Source organism: Gobio gobio, assembly GCF_949357685.1.
Source record: "Gobio gobio genome assembly, chromosome: 1".
NCBI lineage: Eukaryota > Metazoa > Chordata > Actinopteri > Cypriniformes > Gobionidae > Gobio > Gobio gobio.
Genome location: NC_137097.1, coordinates 79,229,363 through 79,247,457, shown reverse-complemented (window position 1 = coordinate 79,247,457; position 18,095 = coordinate 79,229,363). Strand labels below are relative to the sequence as shown.

The following is an 18,095-nucleotide window of genomic DNA, read 5'->3' as shown; positions in this document are numbered from 1 at the left end:
AAGGAGGGACTTCATAGAACAGGAACTCATCAGCTGTTTTTAGGACAGTGAGAACAGCGGTTTACAGATCAGTAAACTGTGTGAAAAATACTGTTTTTTTTTTACACGCGAAACATGAACATGTTATATTGCACACTGTAAACACAATCAAAGCTTCAAAAAAACACGAAGAACGGGACCTTTAACATTAAATGACAGGCCTATGTGAGGTTGCTGTCACTTTAAGACCTCATGCATGGATCCAATATAAATGATAATTTTGCCCAACTGTAGCTGTAACTGACTGCGTTCACGTGAATACACACCAAGAGGGACATTTTGAAATAAGTGTGTGTATTTTTAATTTCGAGGGCAATAAGTTGACAGAGAAAGTAACCTGTCATCAGGTCTTGGTTTATTGTGCTTTTAATAACTCATAATATCAAGCAAATCCATCTCTTTCTGCCCATTCATCCAAGTGTCTTTCGCTGCTCTGTTATGTTTGAGCACACATGTAAAAATGACAAAAATACTGGTGATAACTGGTGCAGATGGACGGTTAGCACCATTGCTTACACTGTAAGAAAAATAAAAAAATGTAATTCACGAAATACCTATTAAGGGTATAACGGTACACAAAAACCTCGGTTTTGAAGTCACGGTTCGGTACAGCAGTTTTACAAAATTGCTTTTTATTTGTTTTTATTAAACAATGGTTTACTGAAGAAGAAATAAAAGTGTCTGTCCTTAAATTAATTAAATTATAAGTTTATTGAAGATATTTCTGTAAACCATATAGGGAGCCCTTACTTGCACATTAATATTAAAGATTAACAACAGAGCCCAAACTATTAGCCTAAATTCAGAGACTATTTATTTTTAGGTATAATAAATCAACACTCAAATAACAGTTTGCAAATATGTAAAACTTCACATAAGGTCTTTTTGCAATAACTTCTAAATCGAATTATAAAAATGTTGTTTTCTTCAATTCATTGTTGAAATATAATAATTTATAGCCTACACAGTGGCTGTCATTTTCATGACAGGTTTATTTAGGGCTTTAGATTTTGGAAAAAAATTTAATTGCGATTTTTTTAACCAATATTGCGATTGCGATTTAATATGCGATTATTTTTTAAACTCTTTATCTTCTGTATTATTCTACAATACATCATTGTATAGTAATGGTGGAAATCTTATGACACATTATAACATTTTAATTAAAACAATTGCATGTTAATAATTTATATTTATTTAATAAATATATAAACTAATATAGCTGCAAAACATAAGCTAGCAAATCATAAAGAGAGAGAGAGAGAGAGAGAGAGAGAGAGAGAGAGAGAGAGAGAGAGAGAGAGAGAGAGAGAGAGAGAGAAAAAGAGAGAGAAAAAGAGAGAGAGAAAAAGAGAGAGAGAAAAAGAGAGAGAGAGAAAGAAATCAGAATACGGGTGTTTCTATGACACACGCAGCGCCACCGCGCACCTGCAGTTAAAATCTAAGCTCAGAATCGATCCAGAATCATTGGAGAGATGATAGTAGCCTATAGTATGAACAACACAATATTATATAGATCCTTTTAGGCCAAAGTTGCTTCTTCTTCTTCTACAGACTTTACTCTCGCGTGTCACGTGACCAGACTGTAATCGCAGCCTTTGCGGTTAGGAAATCGTGTTTTTTCATATCGTGATTTTAATCGCAAATGCAATTAATCGTTCAGCCCTAATTTAAACATACATGAAATAATCAAGACACCAGGTGCAGTGGAACATAATGAATATAACGGCTAATATAGTGCATATATTTAGTGAAAGAGTTGATTTTTCTAGTGAATAAAATCTGTGGACACTGAATGACTGCCTGAGGTAAATGTGATGCTAACGTTACATGACATTGTTTACTTTTCAAGCAGTTATATTGACGTCTTTCCGCCGTTGAAACACTGCCTGAGCGATTACACCACATATGATACGTGACAGTAAGTTGTAATGTATCCTCAGCATACCTTCAGTTGTTCATTCATATTTATTCTTTAGGATGGGATGATCATTGTGTTCATGCGCACCACGCGGCCACTTGAACTGTGTTCAGTGATCAGTGACCAGTCACGCCACATTAAAGAGCATCAAAACGTCATTTATCGTTTGAATTTCGTGATAAAATGGACTGAATACTTCATACGTTCGTGTGGGAACTCGGATTGAAGTTTGTTCCGCGCTTAAAACAAGCCGACTGTTAAACGTTAAAGACTGTATTCAGAAACCGTTTGGTACACACGCGCACCGAACCGAGAGCCCTGTACCGAAACGGTTTGGTACGAATATGTGTACCTTTACACCCCTCATATCTATATAATAATAGTTTTTCCTGTAAAAATGTAATGGAAATTATGAAAATGTTAAATAAAATGTTCTCTCAAGGCCAGTATTTGACGGTATATAACAGTATCAGACCAACAGTACGTCTACAAGAGCACTGAGAAAACAACCCAGAACTGAATCCTGGAACAACAAAACAATTCAGACAGAAGATTCATTTAACAAACATTTAAGTGAAAGAAATGAAACCAGTTGTACAGAAAGACTTAATCCTGAACAATCCTGTTGTTAAACTGATGAACAGTCCCATGAAGAGAGTCCATGATGTCTTGAAGATCGCCCTGCGTCGAGTCCCTAAAGCAAAATGAGTTGCATATGCAGTTAAAGATGCGGTGATAGTCTTAACATATAAATGTTGAGCATGTTTGTGGCCATCTGATCATTCATTAACATCTCACATTATAACAGAATAGTCATGTTGCTTTAACTATAAGAAACGATGAATTCCTGAAACTGGTTAAGAATGTCTTTAAGTAGATCATAATGATAAAGCGCAAACTTACATCTTGTTTTAGCTTCAGATGCACGCGTCTGCTTTCCTCTCTCGCCTTCTGCGTATTGGGAGAATAAATGACACTGATTTTAGCACATCATGAGCATGAGGAGCGTGATGATGATCAACGGTAAGAGGAGACACCAGAGTTACCAAACAGAAGAAGGAGAGAAGGTGGTCAAACGGACGTCTGAAAGCATGGTCTGGTGTTCATGCCTTGACAGCAGAAACACAGATGAAAGCTGAGTGCTCACCTCACCCTCATGCGCCTGACACACTGAACAACACAGCGTTTAGATGTCCAGATGTGCTGAACAGCGCTGATGATGGAGACGGACTGACAGATGTGCAGGTTCTGCTGAGTGGACACAAGAGACGGTAAGGATGATTCAACATCTGTAAAAATCACAGTTTAATATAAACCATCTACATCTGTATACCTGACTGCGGCTGGTCCAGTGTCTCCTCAGCTGGATGTAGATGTCCAGCTGTTCTGCTGTTCTTCAGCTGGAGCACAGCGCTGGTGAACTGATATCAGCCGTTTAATACCAACGTGTAGCAGTCCATCTTTCTCCAGTCTCGGGATCCTCTTTCTCGCTCACCTGGTCTTAGTTGTGTCCTCTTGTTGTTTTCCGTCTTCTTCATCTCTCTGTCTCCAGTGTGTCCTCTGCACCATCAGCTCCACTAAAAGATAACTGATGCAGAACTGCACTGACTGTCTCTTATCTCCGCTATGGTTTTCTCTTCCGTCTCACTTCACAACGAGGAAAGCGTGCAGACCAGAAGTGGAAAGTTCTCCGTCATTAATCCATCAGGTTTTAATGGACATGTCAATGAGTCCAGAAGTATCAACTACAGACACAGGACTCTTTTTGTTTTCTCTGCTCTTCCTCTCTCTGTCTCTGTCTCTCTGCTATAAGTCTCTCTAGTTCAGATCTGTGAGCTTCCATCTGTGCTCTGATTCTCTCCTCTGCCTTTTTTCTCACTCTTTCAATCTCGTCTTGTCTTTGTTTATAATCTTGTTTTCTCTCCTCTTCCTCTCTCTGTCTCTGTCTCTCTGCTTTAAGTCTCTCTAGTTTAGATCTCTGAGCTTCCATCTGTGCTCTGATTCTCTCCTCTGTCTCTTTTCTCACTCTTTCAATCTCTTGTCTCCTCTTTTCTTCATCTTGTCTTTGTTTCTCCTCTTGTTTTCTCTCCTCTTCATCTCTCAGTCTCTGCTCTTCTTCCTCTCGTCTGAATCTGTGAGCATCTTCAAACATCTGATTCCTGTAGTGTCCTCCTCCATTCTGCTCTATCATTGAGTCAATCTTCTGCAGTAGATCATTCACCTGCTCTCTGTTATTCTGAGCTTTATTGTTGAAGACGTGAAATCTGCCTCCACACTGATCAACTAGATCTCTTAATCTACAGTTCTCCTTAATGAGTTCATCTACTGTCTGTCCTTCTATCAGATCTCCATGAGTGAAGAGAATGATGGAGTATTTTAACACCTCCTCACCAAACAACATCTCAATCATCTGAGGAATCTGCTGCTCATGTTCAGTGAATCTCATGTTCACAGAAAACACAATGAGAAAAGCGTGCGGTCCAGGACTGGATATATAAACACTTCTGGCTATCTCCATCGCTAACTCTTCAGGTTTCATCTGTGTGTGAACGAATGGAGGAGTATCAACTACAGACACAGATCTGCCTGAAACAGTGGCCTGAGCATCTGAACATTCACGGGTTACTGAATTCATTCTCATTGCAGAGTTAAACTCTTTCTGTCCCAGGATTGTGTTTCCAGCTGCACTCTTCCCAACACCACTTTTACCCAGAAGAACAATCCGTCTGGATGAGAGACTGGAGACAGGAGCGGCTGGTTCAACATTTTCTGGAGTTTTTCTCATCAGTGGATTCGGCTTCAGCTTCTCTTCTCCCACTGTACACAAAAGAAACAGAAAATAAATAAATGACATTTTAAACTCAACACATAATTTCCAGAATATTTAATATTGCTATGAAAGACTCACCCATTGTGTCAATGTATGGCTTAAGTATTTTTGTAAGCAGCTCTTGAACTTGTCCATTAGGTCCTCTCTTCTTGTTGTTGAACACGTGATATCTCTGCTCATATTTCTGAATGAGGTTCTTCAGCGGTTCAGTGTCATCGATGAACTCTTTTATAGTCATGTTTTCTTCCTCCAGTTCGTCTCCTCTGGTGAAGAGAATCCAGGTTTTCTTCAGCCGCTTCTCTCCCAGCAGCTTCTCAATTTTCTCCACAGTTCTTCTCTCTTCTTCAGTGAATCTGTCAGCTTTGATGACCAGCAGAAACACACAGGGACCAGACTCACATTTCTGAAAAAGGTTCTGATCATTTAACTGTATTTCCTGCTCCTTCACCTCTGTGTCAAAAAAACCTGGTGTGTCATAAACATGAACTGGTAGTTCACAAAAAGCACCAGATTGCACAGCAACAGCTCGAGTGAAAGATCTTGGGCTTTTCTTTGAGATGAAAGCTTGTCGTCCCAGGATTGTGTTTCCTGATGCACTTTTCCCAGCTCCTGTTCTTCCCAGTAACACCAAATTCAAACCGACAGTCATTTCTGTCATTTTCAAGATGTAGCCTAAAAATAAAAAGTGAAGCACACATGAGAGGTGAAAAGCACACAACCCAGCTAACAATCGTAGGTTATAAGAACATTTCCGTCATGTTCCCATTACATAATAAAATCATTATTTCTCAGAGTTCTTAGAACATTCAAAGCGCACAGATTTTAGACGTTATATTAATGTTCTTATTTGGTTATAAGAACGTTCCAAGAACACAGTAAATTCCCCGGTGTTAAATTAACACTGCTCTGTGTTTATATGTTTATATGTTTATATATTTATATTATTATATTAACCCTTAATCGTCCCTTGGGGTCCAGCTGACCCCACTGGACTTTTCCTCCATTTTTTAAAAATGTTCCCTTCATCTCAGGGCCATGAGACTCGGTGACTTTTCCTAAATAATCTATCTAAACATGCACAAAAAATCTGGGCTTGATTTGGTTGTTCTAAAGGTGTGTAAAAAAAAATTTACCGTTTAAGTCCCTCAGGGTCAGATTGACCCCACATTGAAAATTAATGGGAAAGTGTAAAAAATAAAATTTTTTCACTTTTTTTGTCAATTTGTTTTTTACTAAATCCAGTATAAATCTGAAAATTTCCACATTTATATCAAGGTCTGGTCCTAGAGCATAAACACAAAGTAGAACGAACTTTCTGTCTCATACACACACACACACACACACACACAAACGTGTGTGACTGCATCAGAGAGCATTTTTATAGAAACTGGCAAATAAAATCAACAAAACTGGCATAAATCTGAAAGATTTTCATACATAAATGAAGGACAAATACTAGAGCACAAATGCAATATGGAACAAGCATGTTCACTCACACACACACACAAACACAGGTGTCTGAAGCATTTTTTTGGATTTTGGCAATGAATGGGAAAATGTAAAAAACGTTTTTTTTTTTCACTTTGTTTGTAAAAAAAAACAACTAAATCCAGTATAAATCTGAACATGTCTACATTTATATCAAGATCTGGTCCTAGAGCATAAACACAAAGTGGAACGAACTTTCACACACACACACACACACACACACACACACACACACACACACACACACACACACACACACACACACACACACACACACACACACACACACACACACACACACACACACACACACACACACACACACACACACACACACACACACACACACACACACACACACACACACACACACACACACACACACACACACACACACACACACACACACACACACACACACACACACACACACACACACACACACACACACACACACACACACACACACACACACACACACACACACACACACACACACACACACACACACACACACACACACACACACACACACACACACACACACACACACACACACACACACACACACACACACACACACACACACACGACTGCATCAGAGAGCATTTTTATAGAAACTGGCAAATAAAATCAACAAAACTGGCATAAATCTGAAAAAATTCCATACATAAATGAAGGACAAATACTAGAGCACAAATGCAACATGGAACAATCATGAGAAAGAGAGGGAAAAGGGCAAATAAAAGAAAGATGAAAGGCAGCTTAACTTCTGCATAACTTCCCTATGGACCTCTAGTGGATAATGTGGTCATTCTCTTTAACTATAATTCCTAAAGTTTTTCCACAACCTACAGATGGCGGTATTCTATCCCTAACACATAGAGCAATGTCCAAAAACTATTTATATTTATTTAAGATCATCATTCAAGTGATTTTTTCATAAAAAAATGATTTTTAATGAGCCAATTTATGACATAGTTAAGTATTTGTGCAGTAAATAGGTAAAAAACTACCAAATACCCACAAAAACACAGCATTAATGTATAGTTGAGAAGTAAATAAAAAAAATGATATATAGTTTTCCATGTAAAAAAATTATATTTCCTTATGCAATCGCTCTGTAAAAGTTTGGGGTCTATCTGAGCCCAAGGGACTCAAACGTAAACCCGACTTGAGGGACGATTAAGGGTTAAATGTGTTTTTAAAGACAGTTTGCTCAGGATCTCACAGTCTACGGTATCAAACAAGAATCCGCTCATGAATCTCAACAACGGCGACAAACCAAACGCTTCATGCCACAATGCATGCTGGGTACAAAACTCATCCCTGAGCACACACACTACATGTTACAATCTACACTACTTGTCATCCCTGAGCACACACACACACACACTACATGTTACAATCTACACAACATGTGTCGTCCCTGAGCACACACACTACATGTGTTAAAATCTACACAACATGTGTCGTCCCTGAGCACACACACTACATGTGTTAAAATCTACACAACATGTGTCGTCCCTGAGCGCGCACACACACACACACACACACACACACACACACACACACACACACACACACACTACATGTGTTAAAATCTACACTACGTGTCGTCCGAGCACACACACACACACACTACATGTGTTAAAATCTACACAACATGTGTCGTCCCTGAACACACACACTACATGTGTTAAAATCTACACTACGCGTCTTCCCTGAACACACACACTACATGTGTTAAAATCTACACAACATGTGTCGTCCCTGAAGACACACACACACACACTACATGTGTTAAAATCTACACTACGCGTCGTCCCTGAGCACACACACACACACTACATGTGTTAAAATCTACACAACATGTGTCGTCCCTGAGCACACACACACACACTACACGTGTTAAAATCTACACTACGTGTCTTCCCTGAGCACACACACACACACTACATGTGTTAAAATCTACACTACGTGTCATCCCTGAACACACACACACACACTACATGTGTTAAAATCTACACTACGTGTCATCCCTGAACACACACACACACACTACATGTGTTAAAATCTACACAACATGTGTCGTCCCTGAGCACACACACTACATGTGTTAAAATCTACACTACGTGTCATCCCTGAGCACACACACACACACTACATGTGTTAAAATCTACACTACGTGTCATCCCTGAACACACACACACACACACTATTAGGGATGAAACGGTATGGAAATTTAACATCACGATTATAGTGACCCAAATTATCACGGTTATCAATATTATCACGGTTTTGTTCAAACGAAATGAAAGTGTTCAAAAAGAACAGATGCACACACTTAAAACATTTCAACAAGTTTTATATTTGAAATCAACAAACAACAAATAACTAAAGCAGCTCTATGCACTTTTTTAAGCTAGATTCTGTGGGATTTCCTTCCTTAATGGCCGTCATCAATAGCAACGCATAACACATAAATAATAATAATTTAGCGCAAATATAATCTCTAATATTATCACTGTAAATATATTCCCAAGCAATATTCTCATCAGTGTTCTATCAGACATATTTTAATCTAGCATGTTTTGTGTAAGAGCCCAAACAGTATCCTAGTGAAAGAATGCATATCCATATTTCCATATGATTTGACAGTTTATTTTATTAAATATCAAAATGTGTGCATCATACCTGACACCTAGATGAACACTTTACGGTCTTTTTATGACTGTCATTCTCTTCAAATGCTATTGAAGTTTGAAACGTGTATAACGTTACCAATGTTGTATGTAACTTTAGAGACGGTCCCTAAATTCGCCTGCGTTATGCCAGTCATATCAGACGCGCTGTGGTTCTGCTGTGTTTTTTTAAACCATTTTCGCTGCTGAAATAGAACAAAAGCAGTCATCCACTGTATGATGAATGAATCTCCTGCGTACATCGCTCGTTTATCTCTGATCTGAGTGCAGATTTCAGTGAGTGAGAGCGGCGCGCGCTCTGAACATAACTCCGCTAATCTGAACGCCTCTTATTATGAGACATTGCATTCATAAACTCAATAGAAACACGTGTAAGTGGTTATAATGCGCAACGCGATTATAACAGATGGCTTTTGAGAAGACTGTTATAAGTTCAACAGCCAGAGTGACTAGTGTGCAGCCGAAATAACGTTACACCCGCAAATGGCGGTTGTTAATGTCAAGCCCTGATTATCCCTTAAATGTCACCCTAGTCTTGTCTGAATTTGTTCGTTCGCTTCACGTTATTATTTCCCAGACGTAGGTTTGGTATTGAGGTCAAAGTCCACTTGCCTTGCGTTCATAGTTTTGAAGTGTTCCCCCTATTACAGCGACTTTCTTCTGGCATGTTCTTCAGACAGGGTGACCATCTTCCCTCAGGACTTTTGTAAAAGCCAAAATATGACCACACCTCAGATTTGATCCTTTTAGAAGGCAGAACAATCCCCCGAGTGCTGTCACTGCCTTCTGCCATTTCTCCTCATTCAGAAAACAGCAGTGCGCCAGACTGACGCTGACTGGACATGATTTACCGCGAGTTTTCACAACCGTGATAATCACACGCGGTTTTAATGATAATAAAATTTTATACGATATTACTAACCGTCACTAAATTTTATCGTGGTTTATCGTGAAACCGGTAATCGTTTCATCCCTACTACATGTGTTAAAATCTACACTACGTGTCGTCCCTGAACACACACACACACACACACTACGTGTTAAAATCTACACTACGTGTCTTCCCTGAACACACACACTACATGTGTTAAAATCTACACAACATGTGTCGTCCCTGAACACACACACACACTACATGTGTTAAAATCTACACTACGCGTCTTCCCTGAACACACACACTACATGTGTTAAAATCTACACAACATGTGTCGTCCCTGAACACACACACACACACACACACTACATGTGTTAAAATCTACACAACATGTGTCGTCCCTGAACACACACACACTACATGTGTTAAAATCTACACAACATGTGTCGTCCCTGAACACACACACACACACGTGTTAAAATCTACACGTGTCTTCCCTGAACACACACACTACACGTGTTAATCTACACTACGTGTCGTCCCTGAACACACACACACACACACACACTACATGTGTTAAAATCTACACTACGTGTCTTCCCTGAACACACACACTACATGTGTTAAAATCTACACAACATGTGTCGTCCCTGAACACACACACACACTACATGTGTTAAAATCTACACTACGCGTCTTCCCTGAACACACACACTACATGTGTTAAAATCTACACAACATGTGTTGTCCCTGAGCACACACACACTACATGTGTTAAAATCTACACAACATGTGTCGTCCCTGAACACACACACACACTACATGTGTTAAAATCTACACAACATGTGTCGTCCCTGAACACACACACACTACATGTGTTAAAATCTACACAACATGTGTCGTCCCTGAACACACACACAACATGTGTTAAAATCTACACAACATGTGTCGTCCCTGAACACACACACACACACACACGTGTTAAAATCTACACAACATGTGTCGTCCCTGAACACACACACACACACACACTACGTGTTAAAATCTACACTACGTGTCTTCCCTGAACACACACACTACATGTGTTAAAATCTACACTACGTGTCTTCCCTGAACACACACACTACATGTGTTAAAATCTACACTACGTGTCTTCCCTGAGCACACACACACTACATGTGTTAAAATCTACACTACGTGTCTTCCCTGAGCACACACACACTACATGTGTTAAAATCTACACTATGTGTCGTCCCTGAGCACACACACTACATGTGTTAAAATCTACACAACATGTGTCGTCCCTGAGCACGCACACTACATGTGTTAAAATCTACACTGTGTCGTCCCTGAGCACACACACACTACATGTGTTAAAATCTACACTGTGTCGTCCCTGAGCACACACACACACTACATGTGTTAAAATCTACACTATGTGTCGTCCCTGAGCACACACACTACATGTGTTAAAATCTACACTATGTGTCGTCCCTGAGCACACACACTACATGTGTTAAAATCTACACTGTGTCGTCCCTGAGCACACACACACTACATGTGTTAAAATCTACACTATGTGTCGTCCCTGAGCACACACACTACATGTGTTAAAATCTACACTATGTGTCGTCCCTGAGCACACACACTACATGTGATAAAATCTACACTACGTGTCGTCCCTGAGCACACACACTACATGTGTTAAAATCTACACTACGTGTCGTCCCTGAGCACACACACTACATGTGTTAAAATCTACACTATGTGTCGTCCCTGAGCACACACACACACACACTACATGTGTTAAAATCTACACTATGTGTCGTCCCTGAGCACACACACACACACACTACATGTGTTAAAATCTACACTAGGTGTCGTCCCTGAGCACACACACTACATGTGTTAAAATCTACACTACAGCCGCGTTTCCACCGCAGGAACTTTACCCCGGAACCAGGAACTTTGGGGGGGAACTCGGTGTGTTTCGACCGCAGGAACTAGGGTCTAAATGAAGTTCCGGGTAAATATTTCCCCCTCCAAACGGCCCTGCTTGCGAGGTGGGACTTTTGAAAAGTTCCCGAACTTTCGGGGGTGGGACTTGGGCGCTGAACATGCTGATTGGTTGAGCTCTCGCAGCTATTTTTTTTCCCAGCGCCATATTTACAAGTCTTTTGCGAGGTGGGTTCCGTGGGTTTTGCGTTCAGTAAATATTTTTTTTGCAACAATGGAGTTCAACAAAAAATTCGACCGATGGTCCGGCGACGAGGTTCAGGCTTTATTGAGCATATATGCGGAGGAGGACATCCAGCGGGAACTGGAAACGGCGAGCCGTAATGAAAAGGTATACCTGAAGATATCGACTCGGTTCCAGTCACACTGGAAAACAGTGCAGAGAGAAGTTGAAGAAATTAAGACAAGATTACAAGAAATTAAAGGATCATGACAACCGGAGCGGTTCCGACCGGCGTATCAACAAGTGGTATGACCGCCTGGACGCGTTGTTGGGACAGACCGTCCTTTTCTAGGGCAGCGGTAACGAAAGACTCGGCTAGTGCGTTGTTGGAAACCATCCAGGAATCCGAGTGGGTTGAAGGTAAATATATCATCTTGGTATCATCTATTAAACTCGTTGCAGTGTTTAAACACTATGCAGTAACTTTTTTCAACGTGCTTTTCCAGACGTAACGAGTGGCCCTGATGAATCGCAGGCAACGGAGACCAGCGTGTTTTCCCCCGCGGTCACCAGTACGTTATAAAGCTGACAAAAATGTGTATATATTTAAAAACTGATGTGTAATCCTTAATGGTTTTGTTGTTTTTAATTGTAAACTTAAATTGCCCATGATAAAAATTGCACACTGGGCATTGTTCAAGCTGGGCAAACAATTGTTCATTATTTGTAGTGAAAACACTTTAAATAATTAATTGATGGTTTCTATTGTTTCATGGTTTGCCTTGTGTATTAATTTCCATGTGTTTCTGTGCAATTTTTCTACTTAGGGAAAAGGAAAAGGGACTGTGACTTTCTTGATGGGTCGTCCTGCAGCATGGACAAGAACAGCCTGACCAATATATTCAGCTGTTACTGGAGAGCCAGGCCGAGGAGAGATGAGGAGGCAATAGCTGGCATTCCACCAGTCAGAAGCGGAAGAAAGCAGACGGCAGCAGAGGGACTTTCAGACCGGGTTTCTGTCTGTTCTTGGACAGTTTGTCCAGTCGTTCAAGAAGTAGCCACAATGACCAGCCGCTTGAATGAAGCATTTGCACTACCACATTTGTACTTTACATATTGTACATGTTGGCACAGCTCTTGGAAAAGTTACTGAAAAATACACTTTTTTTATATTGTTGTTTTCACATTTTATATTTTCATTTTATTGTTCTAGTAATTTATTTGTCTTTGCACACTTTTATTTTAATTTTGTAAGAACTGATCTGTCTAAAATAAAGTCAAATGTGTAAAATGTCACTGTGTCTTTAATTTCCACATTCTAACTATATAACCACATTCTAATTGTATTCATATAGTATAGGAAGCAAATAAAAGGGCTGCTGCTCGCAAGTCTTTCTGAATATGCACATAAACATATCTAGAAAACCCAAATATTATATTTTTAAATGTATAACTATGTGAATGTAGTATAATAACTTATAACCACAACTTAAGTGAAGCCATAAGTGTGGTCCTGCTTCATTTCAAATTTGAGGAAGAAGTCTCTAAAATTATGCATTTAATGAAGCATATTGTAATACTAGTCATGTGATTTTTTTTTTTTGTGAATGTTAAGAGATGTTATTGTGATAAAAAATAAAATACTTGCAGTCTAGTACCTAATCTTTCAACTGCTTAATTCAGTCTATTGTTTTCATTCAATTAACTTTTCACACATCTGTCATGACTGAAACCTCATTATCCTTTTATAGAAAATGTTTTGTTTTGGAATTGAGCTATTACAACACATTCAGATTTTGGATTGCCCATCATCCCATTTTGCATTAAAATGGTCAAACCAGGTGAAAGTGCACGTTTAAATAAACAGTGTTGGTAATGTGTGTACATAATCAGCAAAAGCAGCGCTGCTTGCATCACCTACACGTGTTATTGTTGCAGACAGTATCGCGCAAAAGTGATTCATGTCCGTCGGTGACTGGGAGAAGCAGTCGCGCGCATTCCCACGTCACCGGACTAATTTGCCTAATCTCCCTGGTACTTTAGACCGCGGTGGAAACGCAGATTGTAGCAGGTCTGGGGGAGAAAAAGTTCCTGGGAAAAAAGTTCCTGGTACAAATAGTTCCGGGTAATTTCGGTGGAAACGCGGCATACGTGTCGTCCCTGAGCACATTCTGAATACTTGGATTACTTCCACATTGAATTGCATTTTATAAGTGTAGGAATGCGGCCATCAAATCCTGCTTATTATCAAATATTTAGCTGACGTCAAACGGGGCCAACGGCTCTTGGGCTAGTAAATCAGCACATGGAGAATGTAAAGTTGCACGTCAACTAAACGGAGCACCGGCGGTGGTCGGCCAAAACACTTTTTTTGTATGTGAAGCTGTTTTAGGTGAATATTATGATACGAGTGAAGCACAAAGCTTTATTTACAAAATAAAAAATAAGTTCGCAATTAAATGTTACATCACAGCCATGGACACATATGGATTCATGCTGAACGAGAGAGGAAGGCTTTGTGTGGTGAGCCAAATTTAAGTTTGCTTGCGTTTTGCGATCTGGTCACATGATTTTCCACAAATTTAACAAGAGGCTTAACGTTACGCCATTTTATTGTACTGGACATGGAATCTCATTTACGTCTCTCACAGGGGATTAATCGTTTCTCCCCTGTTTGATTTATTTAGGAGTAGGCTATATTCACATCATTTGTGTTCATGCGACGAACAACCGTATTAGTCCAAAAAAACAAAAATTGAGATAACCATGTGACTTGAATGTATGTGTGCCACTTTGTATACAGAATCACTCTGGGGGGGGTGTTCGCGCGACCAAAACTCTGTATTTTAAAATTTAAAATAGTCTCAAGTGTTCAAGCCTAACAGATGAAAGAACACTCCAGCACTTCACAGAGTTTTATGCTGTCTCTTATGAGAGGCAGCAGGCTATCATTCTCTCTGGTTTGGAGCAGGTAGGCTAACTTAAGCAATTCATGACCATATCATGTCAACAGTATGCAATGCATTACAATGTAGGCCCATGAAATAACCAGTGAATTGAATACTACTGTATGCCTTCAATTCACTAAGACTGCACATGTGCTTGATCACTGTAAATGTTAAATTTTGTGAGGATGGATGAAGGATGACCAGCATCAAGTAGGCCACCAAGTGCATTAAAGACCACAGCGCTTTGATGCCCTAAAAGGCACACACATGGCTTATTCATTCTCCTAACCAAAGCCTACTCACATACTTAATGACCTTAACTTGACAGCATACGACGGCTAGCCTGCTACGCTATGGTAAATGTATTTTTTTTTCTTTTTACTTCTAGCACAAGGTGAGTCGCAGACGACCACGTGGGCCTGACACAGAGAATACTAAGAGGAAATACACCTTCAAGAACAATGTGCAACAAGGAGGCCAAAGACTTGCTGTTTGTAAGCTTACATTTATGTCCGTCTTTCAACTGACCAACAGTCACCTACAGGCAAGTTTTCTATAGCCTAGCGTTTTCCGTTTAACTTTTCATTACATGCATGATTTTAATTAGATACATTGTCCATAACATATTTATTTAAAGTTACATATCTTTGAAAAGGTTATTCAAGAAAAGTTAGGCAGTCAGTCTGAGGGACAGAGCAGGTAGCTAAAGTCAGGTCTCCAGTAGAGGACTTCAGAGGAAAACATAAGAACAGGTAAGTAAAAAAAAACAAAAAAAACTTCACCTCAGGAAAGATTAATGTGTATTTAAAATGGGTCATTTATGTAGTAGAAATGTGAAATTATTTTTTAATTTGGAGCCTTCTAGACTGAGAAAAGTCAGAAAATTAATTTTTGATTTATGGGGATGAAAGACAACAACTCCCAGAATGCACTGGGACACAGAGACGCACTGGTCTCGTAGGCTCTCTCTCACGGAGGAGAATGCACATCAACTGATCACTTGGTTAGCGTTCATGTAAACACTACATTCAGATTCACAAATCGTAATAAATTCAGTTAGATTTAAACAAAATATGTGCATGTAAACAATGACGATTTTTGCGTCATCGCAGGATTTTTTCCAGACAAAAAATACATAAATCTCTCGTCTCAGGGGGACATGAGAGAGGAAAGCACGGTAATTCGAAAATACTACAGGTTTTCTACTGATACAAAGCTTAATGCTAAATCCTGAAGTATCCCTTTAATGACTGTATGTGAAAAACAAAATCCTATAATTTAATATCAAAGAAACAATGCAATTTTGCAAAACAGACCAGCATAGTTTATTATTAGGGGTGCTCCGATCGATCGGCAACCGATCATGATCGGTCGATAATCGCTTTGGGATGGTTGATCGGCGGTCTCCAAAAAGGCCGATCTCATGAACCGATCGCATGCTGACGACACATAAACCCCGCGCCTGCTGTGAGAGCTAGGGCATAATATGCAGCGACACCGTCTCATTCTCTTTCCAGTGCGGGTAAAATAATTATAATGCTGAAGGTGAGGTACAATTCATATTTCTATATTAGATAACTTTCGCAGTCATTTGAAAACGTTCTGTGGGACATAAGTTCACAAACAGCGCGCGTGAATCACAGCGTGCGCGCGCGCTCTCTCTCCCTTTCAAAATGCTCAAATGGCTTCACATCAGCGCATCGCATCTGCACTAAAATCGAGGTGCTCAGTTGACACAGGATTTGCCACTTTGCACAATCGAGGCAGTGTCGCATTGTCACTAAAGTTTATCATTTGCATTTATTTTTAAGTCTTGCCAGTGTTCAAACCGCACTCGCGCGCACGGTCTGGACACACACACACACACACACACACACACACACACACACACACACACACACACACACACACACACACACACACACACACACACACACACACACACACACACACACACACACACACACACACACACACACACACACACACACACACACACACACACACACACACACACACACACACACACACACACACACACAGGCCATCTCACAAAAAGCTTGCGAGTACAAAGTGCGCTGAAATGGTCAGATACACACATATGTATGTACTAAATGACCGTCTTGACGAGTATGCACGTAAACCCCGTCGTGACTCGCGAGTGAACATTTGTGCAACTGCATGTAACCGTAACCGTGTTCACTCTTAAAGTGACAGCTGTCGAATAAACTGCTGCTGTCTCTGAGTTTCTCTTTGTCTTGTGTTGAACCTTTATGACACCCACTGCTCTTGAATGACTAACTTTTGCAACCTTAAGTGTAAGGATGAATCTAATTTAATTTATTCAGGGAAGACCAATATTAATTTACATTTGATTTCTTATTAAATGTCTTTAGTATTTCTTACCTCAATACTAATGTTAGACCTACCTGAAAAATTGTTTTTAAAAACAAAAATGCACTGCATGATCAAATATTTAGGTGAGAATTATATACATTTATTATATACATTTATTTGGGAAAGATGGCCTACAATAGTCTTAAGTTATCTCATTTTCTAAAATAAACACTTGGTGGTTCTTCAAGATCTTGACTCAGTTAATTTAGAGTTAGTTTCATTTCTACAAATGGTGCAAACTCTGCAAGATTATAGATAAAAGATTGCCATTCTGTGATCGGCAGTGATCGGCAATCGGCAGATCATGATCTTGGTGATCGGTAATCGGTGATCGGCCCCAAAAATGCTGATCGGAGCATCTCTATTTATTATATTTCCCGTGTTCATGAGTTGTGTTGTTTATTTTTTAGGCCTCATAGCATTCATCCTGCAGTGAGAGAGGGGATAAGAGAGCATATCCTGAGCTTCCCACGCCAACCGAACCACTACTCACGGTTGAAGGGAGATGTGGAGAGGGAGTACCTGAGCCCTGATTTAAACCTGCTCCGCATGTTCCGCCTGTACAAGGAAAACAATCCAGCATCCACTGCAAAGTTCTGGCTCTATAGGGACATCTTCAAGCAGCAGAACCTCAGTTTTGGGCAGCCAAGAAGTGAAACTTGTGCGAAATGTGACGCCCTGTTCTCAAAATTAACAGCTGCTACAACAGATGGA

General features: G+C 39.9%; 1 protein-coding gene and 1 long non-coding RNA gene across 2 annotated transcripts in view; both read right to left on the bottom strand.

The window, feature by feature from the left end:
* Positions 1–2,540: 2,540 nt before the first annotated feature.
* On the bottom strand, positions 2,541–3,435 carry LOC307126410. The gene is made up of 4 exons (XR_013816485.1): positions 3,294–3,435; positions 3,108–3,208; positions 2,864–2,911; positions 2,541–2,654 (listed from the first exon to the last, which is right to left on the bottom strand). It is a non-coding gene; the product is annotated as an uncharacterized lncRNA (long non-coding RNA).
* A 126-nt stretch (positions 3,436–3,561) lies between these two features.
* The window catches only part of LOC307126193 (GTPase IMAP family member 8-like), a 31,559-nt gene continuing 17,025 nt past the window's right edge, over positions 3,562–18,095 (bottom strand). Inside the window, exons 3-4 of the mRNA XM_079816617.1 lie at positions 4,869–5,462; positions 3,562–4,777 (exon numbers count right to left, since the gene is read on the bottom strand). Of these exons, the coding sequence (XP_079672743.1) occupies positions 3,702–4,777; positions 4,869–5,462 (1,670 nt within the window). The 3' untranslated portion in view covers positions 3,562–3,701. The remainder of the gene's footprint in view (positions 4,778–4,868; positions 5,463–18,095) is intronic.